Consider the following 19,343-nt stretch of genomic DNA (forward strand, 5'->3'; position numbering starts at 1 on the left):
CTTGACTCCAATAAGCTGTACAAAATTCTCTGAAAATACATATACAGTTAGGGTTTGGAGAAAGGAAGAGGAATACCAACATTACAATAGATTCGTCCGTTCTAAACTCTGAAATAAATATTTACCTCAGGACTATCTGCTTGAGGTCCCTTTTCCAAAACATTTGTAGAAAACGCAGAGTCCAGTAAAACACCAAATGACAAATGTCTGCTATCCTTGTGTTTTGGAGGATCTGCATTTATTGGCCACTGAATGAAAGGGACACAAAAGGTCTGTTACTTTAATACAAAGGCAAATGCAATTTTACTATGCTGTATAAATTTGTAAATCTCCACCTTTATAGGTCAAGATATGGAGATGCCGGCGTTGGGTGGGCACAGTAAGAAGTTTCACAACACCAGGTTAAAGTCCAACAGGTTATTTGGTAGCATGAGCTTTCGGAGCGCTGCTCCTTCATAGGTCAAGGATAGGGTTTCACTTTCATTATTCAGTACAGTGCTTGTTTGCAACATTTTTTGTTGGAACAAATTGAAGCCATTCAAATAAACAAATTCTCAAAACAAGGATGATACAAGACCCCGTTACCCCCGTGACATGTTTTATTCTGAATTGTATGCCATTACTAGAGCAGTGAACAAAATTGGTATGGACTCTTTCAATACACAAGCTTCCAATGTATTTAAATTGAGCATACTTTACGTTTACAAAAATATCAGAGATGGAAGTATTTTTAAGGTTTTAATTGCAATGGTCCTCAAAGGCATAATGGATATGCATTTATACAGCATCAGCAGTCATCCCATGTAAGCCTCAATTATGAGGATCTGCTTGCTCCTCAACAACAGCCCACCTTTTCCAACCTCTACATTCCAACGTTCCAAAAAAGGAGTACACTGAACCCGCAACCAGGAGTGGAAACCATGATTCTTGCTCCAATCAATCAACTAATTCAGCTGACTGGGGATCGAGCCTGGATCTTCCTCGTCCGAAGCATCACTAAAGCAACACTGCAGAGCTCAGTCTGTTCATCAGCCTGTCTTTTAACATACATTGTGCAGCAATCTCCAGAGGATAACTCAGAACAGCAAAATTGAATGTCCCTCCCTGTAAAGCCAATAGACAGTCAACGCAGGTTGCTGTTTAATTCGTCCAGGGCACAGATTCCCCAACTTGGGTGTCAATCCCCAGATGTTACCAAGAAAGACTTTGCAGGGTTGCCTTGACTGAGATTGCCTCACTGAATGGGCGTGTCCAATATCTCCCTTATTCTTCTGTTTGATAGTAGTTTTTTTCCTCCAAATTAGTTGTTTACCACAAGCCCATATGACATAGGAGCAGAATTAGGCCACTCAGCCCATTGAGTCTGGTCTGCCAATCAATCATGGCTGATATTTTTCTCATCCCCATTCTCCTGCCTTTTCCCCATAACCCCTGATCCCCTTATTAATCAAGAACCTATCTATCTCTGTCTTAAAAGACATTCAATGACCTGGCCTCCACAGCCTTCTGCGGCAAACAGTTCCACAGATTCACCACTCTCTGGCTGAAGAAATTCCTCATCTCTGTTTTAAAGGATCATCCCTTTAGCCCTTTGGTTCTAGTTTTCCCGATTAGTGGAAACATCCTCTCCACGTCCACTCTATCGAGGCCTCGCAGTCTCCTGCAAGTTTCAATAAGATCCCCCCTCATCCTTCTAAACTCCAACGAGTACAGATCCAGAGTCCTCAACCGGTCCTCATACGACAAGCTCTTCATTCCAGGGATCATTCTTGGAACCTCCTCTGGACCATTTCCAAGGCCAGCACATCCTTCCTTAGATACAGGGCCCAAAACTGCTCACAATACTCCAAATGGGGTCTGACTGGAGCCTTACACAGCTTCAGAAGTACATCCCTGCTCTTGTATGCTAGCCCTCTCGACATGAATGCTAACATTGCATTTGCCTTCCTAACTGCTGACTGAACCTGCACGTTAATCTTGAACAAGGACTCCCAAGTTCCTTTGTGTTTGATTTCCTAAGCATTGCCCCATTTAGAAAATGGTCTATGCCTCCATTCCTCCTTCCAAAGTGCATAAACTCACATTTTTTTCCACATTGTATTCCATCTGTCACTTCTTTGCCCACTCTTCTAACCTGTCCAAGTCCTTCTGCAGCCCCTCTGCTTCCTCAGTACTATCTGATCCTCTACATACCTTTGTATCATCTACAAACTTGGCAACAGTGTCTTCAGTTCCTTCTTCCAAATCGTTAATATATATTGTGAAAGGTTGTGGTCCCAGCACTGACCCCTGAGGCACACCACTAGTCACCAGCTGCCATTCTGAAAAAGACCCCTTTATCCCTACTCTCTGCCTTCTGCCAGTCAGCCAGCCCTCTATCCATGCCAGGATCTTACCCTTAACACCATGGGCTCTTAACATATTTAACAGTCTCCAATGCGGCACCTTGTCAAAGGCCTTTTGGAAATCTGAATAAATCACATCCACTGGTTCTCCTTTATCTAACTTCCTTGTTACCTCCTCAAAGAACTCTAACAGATTTGTCAGACATGACCTCCCTTGATAAAGCCGTGCTGACTCAATCCTATTTTATCATGCACTTCCAAGTACTCCACGATCTCATCTTTAATAATGGACTCTTCAGAGGACATTGAGAATCAACCAAATGCTTGGAACTGGAGTCCACATAGAGTAATTTAAGTACCAGGTTCCTTTCCCCGAATTATACAAATGAAATGACAATCTGGCAGCTTTTCTGGTAATGTTTTAAGTTGCTAGCTCACAAGATACAAATTTCACAACTTTCTATAATGGGGTTTGACCTCATGGTCCGTCATCATTGATCAGGTTAGTGCCCTCACTCTCAGAATACTCGGAACAATTAATTAAGCTACAAATGAACTACTAACAAACAACAAATGAACAAATCAGCTACTAGATTTTGCTTTCCATTAATGTAATGAAAAAAAGGGTGAATTCAACAATATTTTAGAAGTGAATGAATAAGAATGAAAGCAGCTGCAGCCCATGAGCAAGAAGTCATTGTTCACAATACTGAAATAACTGGAAATATAATTTAGAATATATACAATTAACGCTCCTCAACTCGAATGCTCTTAAGATGTTAATGAGCAAGATCGCTGGACTTACTTCAGATATTTGAAGGAGAGAATGAGCGAGGAGATGAATCCGCTGTCCCAGTCCACGTGTTAATAGTGACAGAAGGTGCGGTAAGATTGTCACAACATAGTTACCCCCATGATCAATCAAGTCATTGAGCAGTTTCATCTTCTTACAACCTTCCTGCAGCTTGACCAGGTCCTTCAGACTATCAAGAAATATTTTTTTAATGTGAAATTGCTCCTACACAAAATGTTCTTACAATATGGCCCAAATACCATTTGAAAAAAAAAACTGTTCTTACTGGAAGACGTGGTCAAATGTTTGAATCAGGGGCTTGGGAGTCATCAAAAGCATTTCAAATCCATCCACCGCCTTGTTGCCAAGAATTTCCATTGACTTCTGTGCTTCATATTGAATCTAGAAGATTATCAGACAACAGAAAATATGAACTGACAGGTCCTGATATACAAATTCACACACACAGGAACAACAATGACTATTGTGAATGTGTCGCTGGTTGCCAATGATTTATTTGTTTAGTTCTTTCACATCAGTTTCTAGGTAAAACTTCACTAGTTACACAGTCAAGAGTCACTGGGCACGATCGTACCTACCGTTCACGTCACACCCCCGCTGCAGCGAGGTCAGAGAATTTGACAGTCAGCCAAATCTCTGTTCACTGCGGCAGGATGGGAAAGTCCCGCCGGCATGAACGGTGGTAAGATTCCAGCCACTGAATTTGAGTCGTACGTTATCTTCTATTTGGCCGCCTGCTTCAGTTCCTCCCATAGACAGCGAGTGTCCAAATGAACGGCAATATTTTTCCAGAGGTTTGTCAATGATACCGGCCAGATGACCATGGGGAAAACAGGAAGGGTGGACAGGCAAGGTGCCCACTACCACTTTTTTCTCTTTACAGATGAGTCATGAAGTGGGAGAGTGAGAGGAACATTAAACATACAGATCACAAGTCAGTAGCATTTCCAGTGCACCACATTAACCACATATACGGTCACCAAATGTTTTATTGACTTGATCTCTCTTCCTGGGAGAGGATTTCAAGCAGTTCTGCTATCCCACAAAACACTGCTCTTACACAAACATATTTTTGCCTGTATTAGGTTGATGATTGATTCTCCCAATACCTCAACAGATTAGCGTTCAACAAACAAAAAAGTCAGTTTATAGTCTAGGTTGATGTGAGGGGTTAGGCCAAGTCTCAATTTGCAGAACCAACTGCAAATACTGCATAGGAATTCAGCGTTGGAGGGACGGACGGAGTGAGGCACTGGCTTTGCACTGCACTCGCTTGCCCTGAAGGCACTCGACTCTGTTCTCCTCAAATGTCAGAATTGTTTGATAAGAGACCTCTCCATTTGGGTCTGTCCAAGGTTGTTTTTTTGCCCCCCACGTATTGGGACCCAGCTGTGAGGTTGGCTTTCAGATTGCCTTTATATCCAAGTTTGGGTTGTCCTATGGTGCTGATTCCCATGATCAGCTGGCCACTGAATACTGCCTTTGGTGTGCGGGAATCCTCCATGTGACTGACCCAGTGAAACTGAGCTCTGAGGAACAGGCTCTCGCTGCCAGGTACGCAGCGCTTTACAAGAATCTCAGTGCTGGGGATTTTGTCTGGCCAGCTGATGCTGCAAGCAGATCTCAGTCAGTGTTGGGAACAACATATGACTTGAAGTTTAAATTATATTTGTAGGTTAAGAAAGGTGGAATATGGTTCTAGTTCCATTCAGAGTTTTTGGAGAGCTAGGTGCCAGTATGTCTGAAGGCCCTGTTTGCTTACGTGCATTTTTATTGATCTGAAGTAAAGAAATGGGTTACAAAGTGGTTAGTAGTTTAGAGAATTTAGGGGGAAAAAAAGCAGAAAAAACTCTTCTGCTTAATGACTGGGGTCCGTTGTCCACAGAAAAAGACAGAAGGGCAGCACAGCCATTGAGTGTCTGCCAGAGAGTCAAGGCAGGAGTTCTAAACTCTCCAATAAGACTATCAGGGATCGGAGTTTAAGGTACTCGTGTTCGCTCTGAAGTTGAAGTAATTGTGAGTTTAGAGTGTGGTTTTTGGGCATCTCAGGGAGAGATACCAGCCGGGGATAAAGCATCTAGCGAACGCTCAGAAATCCGCCAGAAGAACCATTTGCAACTGAGCCAGAGAGTCCAAGCAGTAAGCCTTGGTACTGAGACAGAGGTAAATCTTCACTGGAGTTGTCTGTAATGTAAGAATATTGCTGGGATAAAAGGAATTTTTTTTTCCATTTGTGAGACATGGGTGTCGCTGGCTGGCCAGCATTTATTGCCCATCCCAAGTTGCCCAAGGGCAGTTGAGAGTCAACCACATTGCTGTGGCTCTGGAGTCACATGTAGGCCAGATCAGGTAAGGACAACAGATTTCCTTTCCCTAAAGGACATTAGTGAACCATAAGATATGAATAATACGAGTTTGGATCATTTGATGGTATTTTTGTGTTGAAATCTTTCCAACCTTTTTGTCAAGTTTTCTTGTTTAATCAATGTTTTATCTTTGTGCCCAAGTGCACCATCAGATTCTTGTCAAACGGTTCAATAAGTGATCTCCCAATGGTTTCTAAAAAACAATAAAGTGAGGATCCAACAAGCCAGGTTTCATTCTGGGATTGGGCATCAATGATGAAATATTCACACTCATAAATAAGTGACACAAGAACCACTGCCTGGTGGACTTTGACCTTTGTTGAGAGACAAACTCAATGCTCTTTCCAAAGAATGAGAGTGAGTCTGCGAAACGCTGAGCTTGCTTTTGCCAGGCGACAGTTGGTTTCGTCATCCAGTGTAGTGTTGCTGGAGAGGATATCCCCTAAGGTAACAAAACTTCCACACTGAATGGAGGGGTATGTTGTTGACAGTAAGCATAAGGAGTGTCTGTGGCCAGGGGAAGTTTGATACCAGATCACTGTCTACTTCAGACTTGTTAGGCCAAGGTGTTCTAAGACTAGATCAAAGCGATCAGCAAGCAGCTGAATCTCCTTCAGAGTATGTGCTATTAAAGTGGTCGTCCACAATCAAGGACTCAGTAGCTGTCAAATCACCTTTGTGCAAGTCTTGAGCTTTTGCAAGTTGAAGAGGTTGCGGTCTGACCCGAATTGAATTCCTCCTCCTGTATCACGGTGTTTGAGTGAGCACAGGAGCACGGCTGAGAAATACATGGTAAACAGAGCTGGAGCCAGCTTGATGCTGCTGGTGAAAGGAAAGGCATCCAATGACCTACCGCTTTGCATCACACTGGCCATCATGCCATTGCCAAACAAGCAAATGACACCGAACATCTTTTCAGGCAGCCATATTTGGACAGAATGTTCCATAGGCCTTCCTGGTTTAAAAGCCTTGGTCAGGTCAATGAATAGCATATGGGAGGTCTTTATTCTGTTTGCCCTGGGGGGGAAAATCGCCGAGGGAGGTCTGGAGATGTCCAATCCACGAAGGGAGGGCACCCCCAGTCAGAAGGGGGCTTCCGATGGAGCCTGATATCAAGGCCAGTGAATTTTTCTATTTTCCACCCTCAGTTATCCGGCGGCTGTCAGACTGAAAATTGAGGCTGGGTGGGAAAGGGCCCTTAAATGGCCACTTAAGGCTTTAATAAGGGCAAGGGCGAGCTTCCCATCCAAAACTGTGTGTTCCCACTACAAAATCACATCCGGGTTGGGACACGTGGGATCCTAGAGAGAATCCCATCCACACAATTTCACACCATCTAATCTTCAGGGGTTGCCCTGTGCGCAGCAGGGACAAGCTCCAATGTGCACCCAAACTTTCTGTTAACGCAGAGAATTAGTGATCTATGCTGAGTTAGCTGATCTCACCAGGGAGGCAACAGAGGCGTGTAGGCAGCGACTTGATCCCCGTCCCGAATCATTTTTCAGTGATTCTCGCTGAGCAAATGAACTTACTGAAAGTAATTCTTCTGCAAGTCTCCATCCAAAAAGCAAGTGAAGGTCAGCCATGGGTAACTACACCCTAGAATGGGTCCACCTCTTCAGCAGTGGAGAACAGCAAATTTGGAGGAGGGAAAGAGGAGGGGGGGGGAAAACAGTGTATTAAACTATTATGAATTACCAAATCCAGTATTCGAACATTCTCCCCACCTTGCCCTAGTATAGCTGACTTCATAAACCTCCCCAGAGCAGAAACTTTTTCTTTTAAATCAGATCCATCATACAATGAACAAGACTTGCCAGTTGTGCTGAGTATTTTACCTGCTTGTATTTGCTTGCGGTCATCTCTGCGCAGAGGTTTACAAATCCTGAGGGATCCACAAATACAACTTCAAAAGCCTGATGGAAATCTGGAAGCGATGGCTGTGGGAGAAAGATTGACAAATTTCAATAAATTACATCTCAATTCAAACTTGTTAATTTACACTTCTGCCCCCGTGGACCTCAAGTTGAGGCAACCAATTTTCCACAAAATGACAATAGTTCAGTTCGATAAACTGAACTTTAAAGTAAACAACAGCATTTCAAAAATGTGTAAAATCATAGAATCCCTACAGTGCAAAAGGAGGCCATTCGGCCCATCACATCTGCACCAACCACAATCCCACCCAGGTCCTATCCCCCAAATCCCATGCACTTACCCTAGATAGTCCCTCTGACACTAAGGGGCAATTTAGCATGGCCAATCCACCTAACCCGCACATCTTTGGAGGAAACAGGAGCACCCGGAGGAAACCCACACAGACACGGGGAGAATGTTCAAACTCCATACAGACAGTGACCCAAGCTGGGAATCGAACTCTGGCTGTGAGGGAGCAGTGCTAACCACTGTGCCACCCCTTACATTTAATCTCATAAAAAAAGGTTTCATTATATGCATCAAAATCATCAGCACAAAACGGTTAAGGGGTAATGTTATCAAATACTTTAAAAAATCATTAACAAATTCAGTAGGTCACATACAGACAAGCTGTGTCCTCTGGTGGAAGAATCTCAAACATGAAGGCATAATCTTTCAACGAGAGCCAGGCTATTTAGGAGTCAATCACAAAGCACTTTTTCCCACAAAGTAGTCAGTGGAAATCTGAACCTCACTCCCCGAAAAGGTTGTGGGTGATGGATGAATTGAAATTTCGAAGCCCAAGATCCATAACTTGTCAAGTGAGAGTATGAGGGGCAGCACGGTGGCACAGTGGTGAGCACTGCTGCCTCACTGCGCCAGGGACCCGGGTTCTATTCCTGGCTCGGGTCACTGTCTGTGTGGAGTTTGCACATTCTCCCTGTGTCTGCGTGGGTTTGCTCCGGTTTCCTCCCACAGTCCAAACATGCGCGGGTTAGGCTGATTGCCATGTTAAAATTGCCCCTAGTGTCAGGGAGGGATGAGCAGGGTAAATATGTGGGGTTACGGAGATAGGGTGGGTTTATGGTCGGTGCAGACTCGATGGGCCGAATGGCCTCCTTCTGCAGTGTAGGGATTCTATGATTCCAAGATATGAAGGGATGTGGAACATCGGCTGGGAAATGAAGTTGAGATCAACCATGATCTAAGCGAATGGCGGAACAAGCTCACGGACTAACGTGATTGAATTGGCCGAGTAAGGTAACACATGTGATGTTGTCTTCTGATAAAGTCTCACCAGGGCAGACCAGTTGGAGCCCGTGGGATCCAAAAAGCAAGTGTCAAGTTGGATCCAAAATTGACTCAGTGGGAGAAAACAAAGAGTAATGGTTTAAGGCTGTTTTCGTGCCTGAAAGACTGTTTCCAAAGGGGTTATGCAGGACTCGGGCCTAACCACTGCTTTATATAACTGCAGCACAACCTACCTGCTCTTATTATCCATCCCTCGAGTAATAAAGCAGAGTGTTGCTTCTTAACCACCTTATCTGCCACTCTGTTACCTTCAGGGATCTCTGGACATGCACTCCAAGGTCCCTTTATACCTCTATGGTTCTGGCCAATGTTTCCCTTAAGCTGCACAGCTACATGGCAATGCAGCAACCCAAAAGTTCCGATAAAGGGGCTGATTTGGCAGTGGCCTGTAAGTTATTGTGCAGGTGTATAAATCGCACAAAAAAGTTGCAAGGGACCGCACACTTTAATAAATTGTCCACCAAATTCCAAAAGAAACATTAAAGGCCCTCGCTTTTCATCGTATATAGCAATGCTTTATACAAGGGCATAATTAAGAAGTTTGCTGATGAAACCTTGGCCACATGGTTGATAGTGAGGAGGATAGCTGGAGACTGCAGGGAGATATCCATGGACTGGAGGTGGGCAGAAAAGGGGCAAATGGGAGTTCAATCCAGAGAAACTTGAGGTAATACGTTGGAGGACAAACAAAGCAAGGGAATGCACAATAAATGGTCGGATACTCTGAACCTTAGAGGTATACAGGGATCTTGAAGTGCATGTCCAAAGATCCCTGAAGGTTGCAGAGCGGTACCAGATAATTTTGTGACCCAAAGCACAAAGACTGAACAATTTACTGTAACCACAATGCAAATGCTTTATAAAAGGTCCCTTTTCCAATTTAAAGGATCACACAGGCTGTCCAGAGCTGTTTGCACTGGTTATATCACTGCACATCTGCCATTTTAAAAGAAGATCTTACCACCGAGTCATCAGTGTCCTGGAAAAGGCTGATGCCATCTCGAGTGAGGTCCGTTACAGCTAAACAAAATTAAAAGCAAGAGAAATTAAAAATCTCCTATGAAACTGCCTATAACCTTTATGATGTGGAGATGCCGTCGTTGGACTGGAGTGGGCACACTAAGAAGTCTCACAACACCAGGTTAAAGTCCAACAGGTTTATTTGGAATCACGAGCTTTCGGAGCGCCGCTCCTTCATCAGCAACGGCGTTCCGAAAGCTCATTTTTCCAAATAAACCTGTTGGAGTTTAACCTGGTGTTGTGAGACTTCTTACAATAACCTTTATACCTTTAGAAGTTTTATGATTTTTGCTAGTTTACATTCATATTCAATTCTTCCGTTACCTGTTCTTTGGCTCACCTTTTCTGTCTCCTAAAATGCTCCCAATTATCAGGTTTTACTACTAGTTCTAGAAGATTGAAAGGGTGCAGAGGAGATTTACAAGGATGTTGCCTGGATTAAGTGGCATGCCTTATGAGGATAGGCTGAGGGAGCTCGGTCTTTTCTCCTTGGAGAGACGTAGGATGAGAGGAGACCTAATTGAGGTATATAAGATGCTGAAAGGCATAGATCGGGTGGACTCTGAGGCTTTTTCCCAGGGTGGAAATGGTTGCTACGAGAGGACACAGGTTTAGGGTACTGGGGGGTAGGTACAGGGGAAATGTTTCACACAGAGGGTGGTGGGTGAGTGGAATTGGCTGCCGTCAGTGGTGGTGGAGGCAAACTCAATAGGGTCTTTTTAAGAGACTCCTGGATGAGTACATGGGAGTTAATAGGATGGAGGGTTATAGGTAGGCCTAAAAAGGTAGGGATATGTTCGGCACAACTTGTGGGGCTGAAGGGCCTGTTTTGTGCTGTAGTTTTTCTATGTTCTGGCAACTTTATATAATTGGCCTTTCCTTTAAACCTTTTACAAACCTTAACTTCCTTCGTTAGGCACAGTTAACTGACTTTTCTTTTTGAGGTTAATGCATTAATTATTTGTATCCAGATACTCATGCTGGTCTGGACACTCGCTGAATTTTTTTCTGGCCTTGATACACGCAATTCACTCCAGAATTTACACTTCAAGAGACCCTGTCCGAAATGTTGTCGATTTCCATGCACATCGCAGTGCAAGACAAATATCTATCATCTTCCTGAACTCATTAAAACTCCGTGTTTGCATCATGTGGGCCCTGTACTGACTTCAGTGTAACGTAATGATGGGTGGAGGTAGAGTCCTGGTGCATGAGTCACAAAGTTAGTCAAAACGGCAACTGATGAGAAAGGCAAATGGAATGTTGCCATTTATTGCAAAGGGAATGTAATATAAAAGTAGGGTTGTTTTGCTACAGTTGTACAGGGCGTAGGTGGGACCAGATCAGGAGTATTGCGTAAAGTTCTGGTCTCCTTATTTGAAAAGGAATATAATTGCATTAGAAGCAGTTTCGAGATGGCGCACTTTATTCATACTTGGAATATCTTGTGAGGGAAGGTTGGAAAGGCTAGGCCCGTATCCATTGGCGTTTAAAAAGAGCGAGGTTACCTCATTGAAACATATAAGATTTGACAGAACAAATGCTGAGATGACGTTTTCCTTTGTGGGAGAGACTGGGAAGGGAGAATTTTTTCTCTCAGGATGGTCGCGAGTCTATGGAAATCTCTTCCCCAGAAACTGGTGGACCCAGGGTCACCGCATATTGTTATGGCAGAGGTAGATAGATTATTAACTAACAAGTGAGTCAAAGGTTATTGGGGTAGGTATAATGTGGAGTTGAGGCCACAGTCAGATCAGCCGTGATCTTACTGATTGGCAGAGCAGGCTCAAAGTGCCGAGTGGCCTAATCCTGCTCCTAATTCATATGTTCTAAAGCACTTCTCAGCTCATTCTCACCGAGGGACATTAGGAATGACAGTCCTGGTCGAAGTCCAAGAAATCAACTAGTTTTACCAGCGAAGAACTTAACCTGCAAAGTTAAGAGTTTTACTTACCCAAGAACTGAAGGACATTACGCAGTATCTGGTATCCACTCATCATTTTGTTCAGTTTACGTTTAGAAAGCAAATATGCCACCAGCATTGAAACAAGAAATCCATTCAGACAGCCATAGCCCTAAAAGGAGCAAAACATTTGCTTTTAAACTCTTGAACTAAATGTCAAAAACCATTTCTTTTCCCTGAATAAACATTTCAACAGATACAGAATTATCATCCAATGTTGATTTTTAAAAATGCTCAGTGGGGCTCATAATCTCTTTGGTAAAAAAACTGAATTCGCCAAAAGGCTGCAAATTTTAAACACAATCTTAATAAAATGCAACTTGATGGGTTTTTTTACTCATTTGTGGGGCATGGGCGTCACTGGCTGCCCAGCATTTATTGCCCATCCCGAGTTGCCTGAGGGCAGTTGATAGTCAACCGCATTGCTGTGGCTCTAGAATCACATATCGGCCAGACCAGGTTAAGGACAGCAGATTTCCTTCCCTAAAGGAAGGATGAGTTTTTCCGACAATGGTTTCATGGTCATCAGTAGATTCTTAATTCCAGATTTTTTTTAATGAATTCAAATTCTGCCATCTGCCATGGTGGGTTTCGAGCCCAGGTGGCCCAGAACATTAGCTGAGTTTCTGGATTAATAGTCCAATGATAATATGACTAGGCCATCGTTGACCCCCACATTTCCCAGCTTTGTTTTTATTCTTTCACAGGACAGTGAAGGAGCGGCGATATAGCTCCAAGTCAGGACGGTGTGGGGTTTGGAGGGGAATTTGCTGGTAATGGTGTTCTTACCCTTCTAGGTGGCAATGGTCATCGGTTTGTAAGGTGTTGTCAAAGAAAGCTCCTTCATTCTCAAAGTTTCAAATCAACGGTGCTGTCAGCAGCCATATTACATTGAAATCTCAGAGAATTTAGTCGTGATTTTATTGAACATCAGTTCCCCATCAACATACAATCAGTTAAAGGTAGCAGGTCCTGGAGAAGCAATAGCCTTTCCATCAACCAATGCTTTACAATTCCAAAACTATTTTAAGAGTGTTAAAATTTACCATGGCTAGGGTCAGGTTAACACCTAAAGTTCATGCAAGGTCAAAGAGGTGCAGCATCGTACCTTGTCCAATTCCCTCTGATGGAGCCACACTTTAAGAATTCCAATTCCATCTTTCATTCCCGGGAAATCAGTGGCAGCATTGAAGAGGAAATGAAGGTGTTTTTCCATTACTAGATCAACGAGTACGGTGTTATTATAATGAGGTGTTGGAGGCTCGTCATTGCCTGAAAATATAAATCATCTCCATTAGCTGATTTCAGCAAAAAGGCTTCACATCCTTTGGTTCATGTTGTAAATACAGTGCCCATCTTGAAACAAGATCCAGGCGAGAGAAGCAGAAGATCAGCCCTGTCCTGACTGATGTCTTGTCACTGTTTTTGCCTCTGAACATCAGGTGAGGAACAATCTGGCTGTGCTGCTACATCCCCCATTACAAAATAATTCTCATAACTCCTGCTCAAGTTCACACCCCAGAGGTACCAGGGAGAAGGCAGCAACTGCGGAATCAATTTTCAGCACTAATTGACAACCTAACATCAGAATATACTGTACTTTACACTTTCTTTCAGAATGAATGCTGCCAGAAAAGTTTATTAGTGTCACAAGTAGATGGACATTAACTCTGCGATTAAGTTACTGTCAAAATCTATTAATGGTCATACTCTGGCGCCTGTTCGGGTACACCTGGAGAGAATTTAACATGGCCGTTGGACCTAACCAGCACGTCTTTCGGACTGCGGGAGGAAACCGGAGCACCCGAGGGAGACCCACGTAGACACGGGGAGAATGTGCGGACTCCACACAGACCCAAGCCAGGAATCGAACCCAGGTCCCTGGCGCCGTGAGGCAGCAGTGAACCACTGTGAAGAGAAAGAAATGAGGAAATATGAACTAAAATATAAGCCGAGTTCTAGAGATAGGAGAGAGGGGCAAACTAAACTTCTTCATCCTCTCTGTCCGTAAGCAGGGATGTTTTTAATTGTTGTAAAACTAGGCTGTGTGTGTGTGTGTGTGTGTGTGTGTGCCTCCTACCTCCACAATGATTTCAAAAGGGATGTTTATCTGGTGTCTAGGTCTGGTCTTTGTTTTATGGCTTATAATATCCCAATCATTAATCTCTGCTAGAGTGGTAAGCTTATAAAGATTCAAGTGGCATCCATTTTCCCCTCGTTGGCTCACTTTGAAATGGACAGCACCAGGTGTGAGACATATGAACAACAAGTCGCATCCAATGGAGCTGGTTTTGAGTGCTTGTTAGCAAGTTGGCTTGGGAGGGGACGTTGCTGCTGGACTGCCACTGGATTTGGAGGATCCTGTAAAGGCACCACTGGTGCTATTTCTCCAGTGCTTTGAGCCACCTGTTGCAAGTTGTCCAAGTCCCCGAAGAACTTAGGGCTGTGGGGATCTCAGTTGCGTAAACCATGCCCTTAGTCTCAGGTTTGAGATCCTGGTCCTCAAAATTCTCTTTTCCTCAATCAGTTAAAGGCTGGACTGGCACGTTGGAGGCAATGATGAATTATCACCACCTATTACTGGACACTAAGGTATGGAAATGGTTCACATTACTGTGGGAGCAGATTGGAAGAGGACCTTGACTTTCTAGGTGTCAAGTGAAAGGCCCATTTTTTCATACGCTACAGAGCAGTCAACATCAACCTGGAACTCAGCTTCTGAGTGAGCGCTCACACAACCACCATCCGTACACAGAAGTTCTACAACCGAGATTGGATTAATTCTTGTTTTGGATTGGAGGCAACTTAGGTTGAACAGTTTCCCATCTGTTCTGTAGATGACCTTCACACTTGTGGCTAGTTTGCTGGGGGTGAGGTGCAGTACTCCAGTGAGAAAAATGGAGCAGAGAGTTGATGCAATGACACGGCCTTGTTTGACTCCAGGTTTCACCGAGACAAGGTCTGTGGTTATTCCATTGGTGAGGGTCACAGCTTGCACGTCATTGTGGAGTAGGCAGAGGATGGTGACCCATTTCAGACAGCAGCCAAATTTGAGGAGGATTCTTCATAGACCTTCACGGTCGACCAAGTCAAAGATTTTTGAGAGGTCAGAAAAGGCCATGCACACTAATCAGTGCTGTGGCTTGCAACCAATAGGCTGTTGGTAAATGACATTTGCGGCACGGTAGCATAGTTAGGGCGGCACGGTAGCACAGTGGTTAGCACTGCTGCTTCACAGCTCCAGGGACCTGGGTTCGATTCCCGGCTTGGGTCACTGTCTGTGTGGAGTTTGCACGTTCTCCCCGTGTCTGCGTGGGTTTCCTCCGGGTGCTCCGGTTTCCCCTCACCGTCCAAAGATGTGCGGGTTAGGTTGATTGGCCATGCTAAAATTGCCCTTAGTGTCCTGGGATGCGTAGGTTAGAGGGATTAGTGGTTAAATATGTAGGGATATGGGGGTAGGGCCTGGGTGGGATTGTGGTCGGTGCAGACTCGATGGGCCGAATGGCCTCTTTCTGTACTGTAGGGTTTCTAAGATTCTAAGGAGACAAGGTGCGGGGGATTGAGTTTCGCAAGGAAATCCAGGTTCAAAGCTGAATCACCTCTGAAGGTCAACAGAATATTATTTATTGAATACTGTGACTGGTCCCATAATTCAAATCGCGCCGTGTCAGTAAGTAGCACTGCCTGGGCAGTACTGTGGCACAGTGGTTAGCACTGATGCCTCACAGCGCCAGGGACCCAGGTTCAATTCCCAGCTTGGGTCACTGCCTGTGTGGAGTTTGCATGTTCTCCCCGTGTCTGCATGGGTTTCCTCCGGGGGCTCCGGTTTCCTCCCACAGTCCAAAGATGTGTGGGTTAGGTGGATTGGCCATGCTAAATCGCCCCTTAGTGTCCCGGGATGCAAAGGTTAGAGGGATTAGCGGGGTAAATATGTGGGGTGACAGGGTTAGGGTCTGGGTGAGATTGCGATCGGCGCAGACTTGATGAACCGAATGGCCTGCTTCTGCACTGTAGGGATTCTATGAATCACTTGTGATGGACTGAGTAGATTTCAGTAGATACAGCTACTTTGCGTGACAACCCAGTGCAACAACCAGCAACTGAACATTACAGTCTATGATAAAAATAGAAAGATTGGAGGTACTCTGACAGATTAGATGCAGGCAAGAACATTAAGGCAACAATGCTACAGGCTTCGTAAACATATCAGCCACTTAGATAGAATTTTCTCTGAAGGTCGTCAGGACACTACCCTGTCTAAACCAGGACAGGCAGGGCGTGAGCACTGACCGTATTAACATTTTTCCTTTACAGTCTCCAGAGGAGAAACACAAAACTAAAAGCAAATTACTGCGGATACTGGAAATCTGAAATAAAGACTGAAAATGCTGGAAAAACTCAGCAGGTCTGGCAGCATCTGTGCAGAGAGAAACAGAGCTTTGAGTGCAGAGCTTTCTCCCCTTACATTTTGGCTGCTGGTTGACATATTCCTATGTTCCCCATTGTAACACAACAAGTATCGTTTCTGCAAGCCCCCCCTCCCCCCCCCCCCCCAACCCCAACCCCATCCCAAGAACTCTTCATTCGGCTGCCTCACCCACAAAGCACGACATCGAGAACAAAATACAGCCAATTCTTGAGTCAGATCAGCCATCAAGCTCTTTCCAAACAATGACAACAATCTCATGCTGCTCCACTTCCCTTACACACAATTCCTGGCTGCACATCCTGTTACTGTCAATCTCTCATTCAGGGAGCCTGAACTCTCACTACAGTCACTTTGACAATCTCAGCATGACTCCAAAATAAATTACGTTTGAAGTTACATGACTATTAGTTTGTAGGCAAACATAACAGTGCATTTGGACACAGGAAAGCCTCACCAACAAATAGATGATTAGTTAGTTTGTACTGATGGTGTTGGTGAATGAGTTTCCGATATCTTTTTTAAAAAAATAATAGAAACATAGAAAAACTATAGCACAAACAGGCCCTTCGGCCCACAAGTTGTGCCGAACACATCCCTACCTTCTAGACCTACCTATAACCCTCCATCCTATTACGCTCCATGTACTCATCCAGGAGTCTCTTAAAAGACCCTATTGAGTTTGCCTCCACCACCACTGACAGCAGCCGATTCCACTCGCCCACCACCCTCTGTGTGAAAAACTTACCCCTAACATCTCCCCTGTACCTACCCCCCAGCACCTTAAACCTGTGTCCTCTCGTAGCAGACATTTCCACCCTGGAAAAAAGTCTCAGAGTCCACCCGATCTATGCCTCTCAACATCTTATACACCTCTTTTAGGTCTCCTCTCATCCTACGTCTCTCCAAGGAGAAAAGACCGAGCTCCCTCAGCCTATCCTCATAAGGCATGCCAACCAATCCAGGCAACATCCTTGTAAATCTCCTCTGCACCCTTTCAATCTTTTCCACATCCTTCCTATAGTGAGGCGACCAGAACTGAGCACAGTACTCCAAGTGGGGTCTGACGAGGGTCTTATATAGCTGCATCATTATCCCCGGACTCCTAAACTCAATCCCTCGATTGATAAAGGCCAGCACACCATACGCCTTCTTAACCACCTCCTCCACCTGCGGGGCCGATTTCAGAGTCCTGTGGACCCGGACCCCAAGGTCCTTCTGATCCTCTACAGTACTAAGAGTCTTTCCCTTTATATTGTACTCCTTCATCCCATTTGACCTACCAAAATGGACCACGACGCATTTATCTGGGTTGAAGTCCATCTGCCACTTCTCCGCCCAGTCTTGCATCCTATCTATGTCCCTCTGTAACTTCTGACATCCCTCCAGACTATCCACAACCCCACCAACCTTCGTGTCGTCGGCAAACTTACCAACCCATCCGTCCGCTTCCTCATCCAGGTCATTTATGAAAATGACAAACACCAAGGGTCCCAGAACAGATCCCTGGGGCACACCACTGGTGACCGACCTCCATTTAGAAAAAGACCCACCTATACCCACTCTCTGCCTCCTTTGGGCAAGCCAGTTCTGGATCCACAGGGCAGCAGCCCCTTGGATCCCATGCCCTCTCTCTTTTTCCAGAAGCCTTGCATGGGGGACCTTATCGAACGCCTTGCTAAAATCCATATAAACCACATCTACCACTTTCCCTTCGTCACATTTTCGAAGAACTCCACCAGGCTCGTAAGGCACGATCTGCCCTTGACAAAGCCATGCTGAGTATTCTTGAGCATACCAAACCTCTCTAAATGCTCATATATCCTGTCCCTCAGGATCTTCTCCATCAGTTTACCAACCACTGAGGTTAGACTCACCGGTCGGTAATTACCTGGGCTATCCCTATTCCCCTTCTTGAAAATAGGAACCACATCCGCAATCCTCCAATCCTCCGGCACCTCTCCCGTCTCCATCGACGACGCAAAGATCATCGCCAGAGGCTCTGCAATCTCTTCCCTCGCCTCCCACAGTAACCTGGGGTACATCCCATCTGGACCTGGCGACTTATCTATCTTGATGCCATTCAAAGATTCCAGCACAACCTCTTAAAGTCCAAAAAAATGGTCAAGAAACTGGGAGAAATCCCTGTTTTTGGCCTGCAAAGTACATCTATCTGAACAGACAGAGAAGGCTCCATTTGATGGCTCCCTTGGGGGCGGTACAGTGGCTAGCACTGCTGTCTCAGTGCCAGGGACCCAGGTTCAATTCCCAGCTTGGGTCACTGTCTGTGTGGAGTTTGCACGTTCTCCCAGTGCCTGCATGGGTTTCCTCCCACAGTCTGAAAGATGTGCTGGTTAGGTGCATTGACCCAAACAGGTGCCCGAGTGTGGCAACTAGGGGATTTTCATGGTAACTTCATTGCAGTGTTAATGTAAGACTACTTGTGACACTGATAAGTAAACTTAAACTTAACTGACCACATCCCTCACACGAAGCACCTCCTCAGTACCGCCCTGAAGTGCAGCTTGAGAGAGCGTAACCCGGATTGGTCAGAAATCCTCCAATCATTTATGATTTTTATTGTTACTTGGAGCTGCCATATTTAAACAATCCAACATTTCAGATGCTGCACGGAGAGAACGCTGCTAAAGACTCAAACTACCCAAGCTCCCAACTCTTAGCTTTAACAGCTCGGCTTATTTTTTTTCCATCTATTGGCATTCTTGGCCTAATGATCTCGCCCGTTGTCAAATCAGCCTTTAAGGATCTTGGTTTCTTTGGTGACAGAGGCACTTTTGTGAATCCCATATCTGCCGATCGTTTCAATCTTGCTTTTGTATCTGGGAAGTTTGTCAAACACTTAGAATCAAAGAATCCTACAGTGCTGAAGGAGACCATTTGGCCCATCAAGTCTGCACTGACCACAATCCCACCCAGGCCCCATCCCCATAACCCCATGCATTTACCCTAGCTAGTCCCCTGACACTAAGGGGCAATTTAGCATGGCCAATCCACCTAACCAACACATCTTTGGACTGTGGGAGGAAACCGCAGCACCCAGACAAAACCCACGCAGACACAGGGAGAATGTGCAAACTCCACATAGACAGTGATCCAAACTGGGAATCGAACCTGGGTCCCTGGCGCTGTGAGGCAGCAGTGCTAGCCACTGTGCCAACCC

General features: G+C 45.0%; 1 protein-coding gene across 1 annotated transcript in view; it reads right to left on the minus strand.

Moving 5' to 3' along the window:
• nol6 (nucleolar protein 6 (RNA-associated)) overlaps nt 1–19,343 on the minus strand; it is a 104,289-nt gene that overhangs the window by 58,996 nt on the left and 25,950 nt on the right. The window contains exons 7-13 of the mRNA XM_078221229.1: nt 12,845–13,008; nt 11,728–11,848; nt 9,715–9,773; nt 7,364–7,465; nt 3,425–3,540; nt 3,151–3,328; nt 126–248 (exon numbers count right to left, since the gene is read on the minus strand). Coding sequence (XP_078077355.1) covers nt 126–248; nt 3,151–3,328; nt 3,425–3,540; nt 7,364–7,465; nt 9,715–9,773; nt 11,728–11,848; nt 12,845–13,008 — 863 coding nt within the window. The remainder of the gene's footprint in view (nt 1–125; nt 249–3,150; nt 3,329–3,424; nt 3,541–7,363; nt 7,466–9,714; nt 9,774–11,727; nt 11,849–12,844; nt 13,009–19,343) is intronic.

Source organism: Mustelus asterias, chromosome 1 (assembly GCF_964213995.1).
Source record: "Mustelus asterias chromosome 1, sMusAst1.hap1.1, whole genome shotgun sequence".
Lineage (NCBI taxonomy): Eukaryota > Metazoa > Chordata > Chondrichthyes > Carcharhiniformes > Triakidae > Mustelus > Mustelus asterias.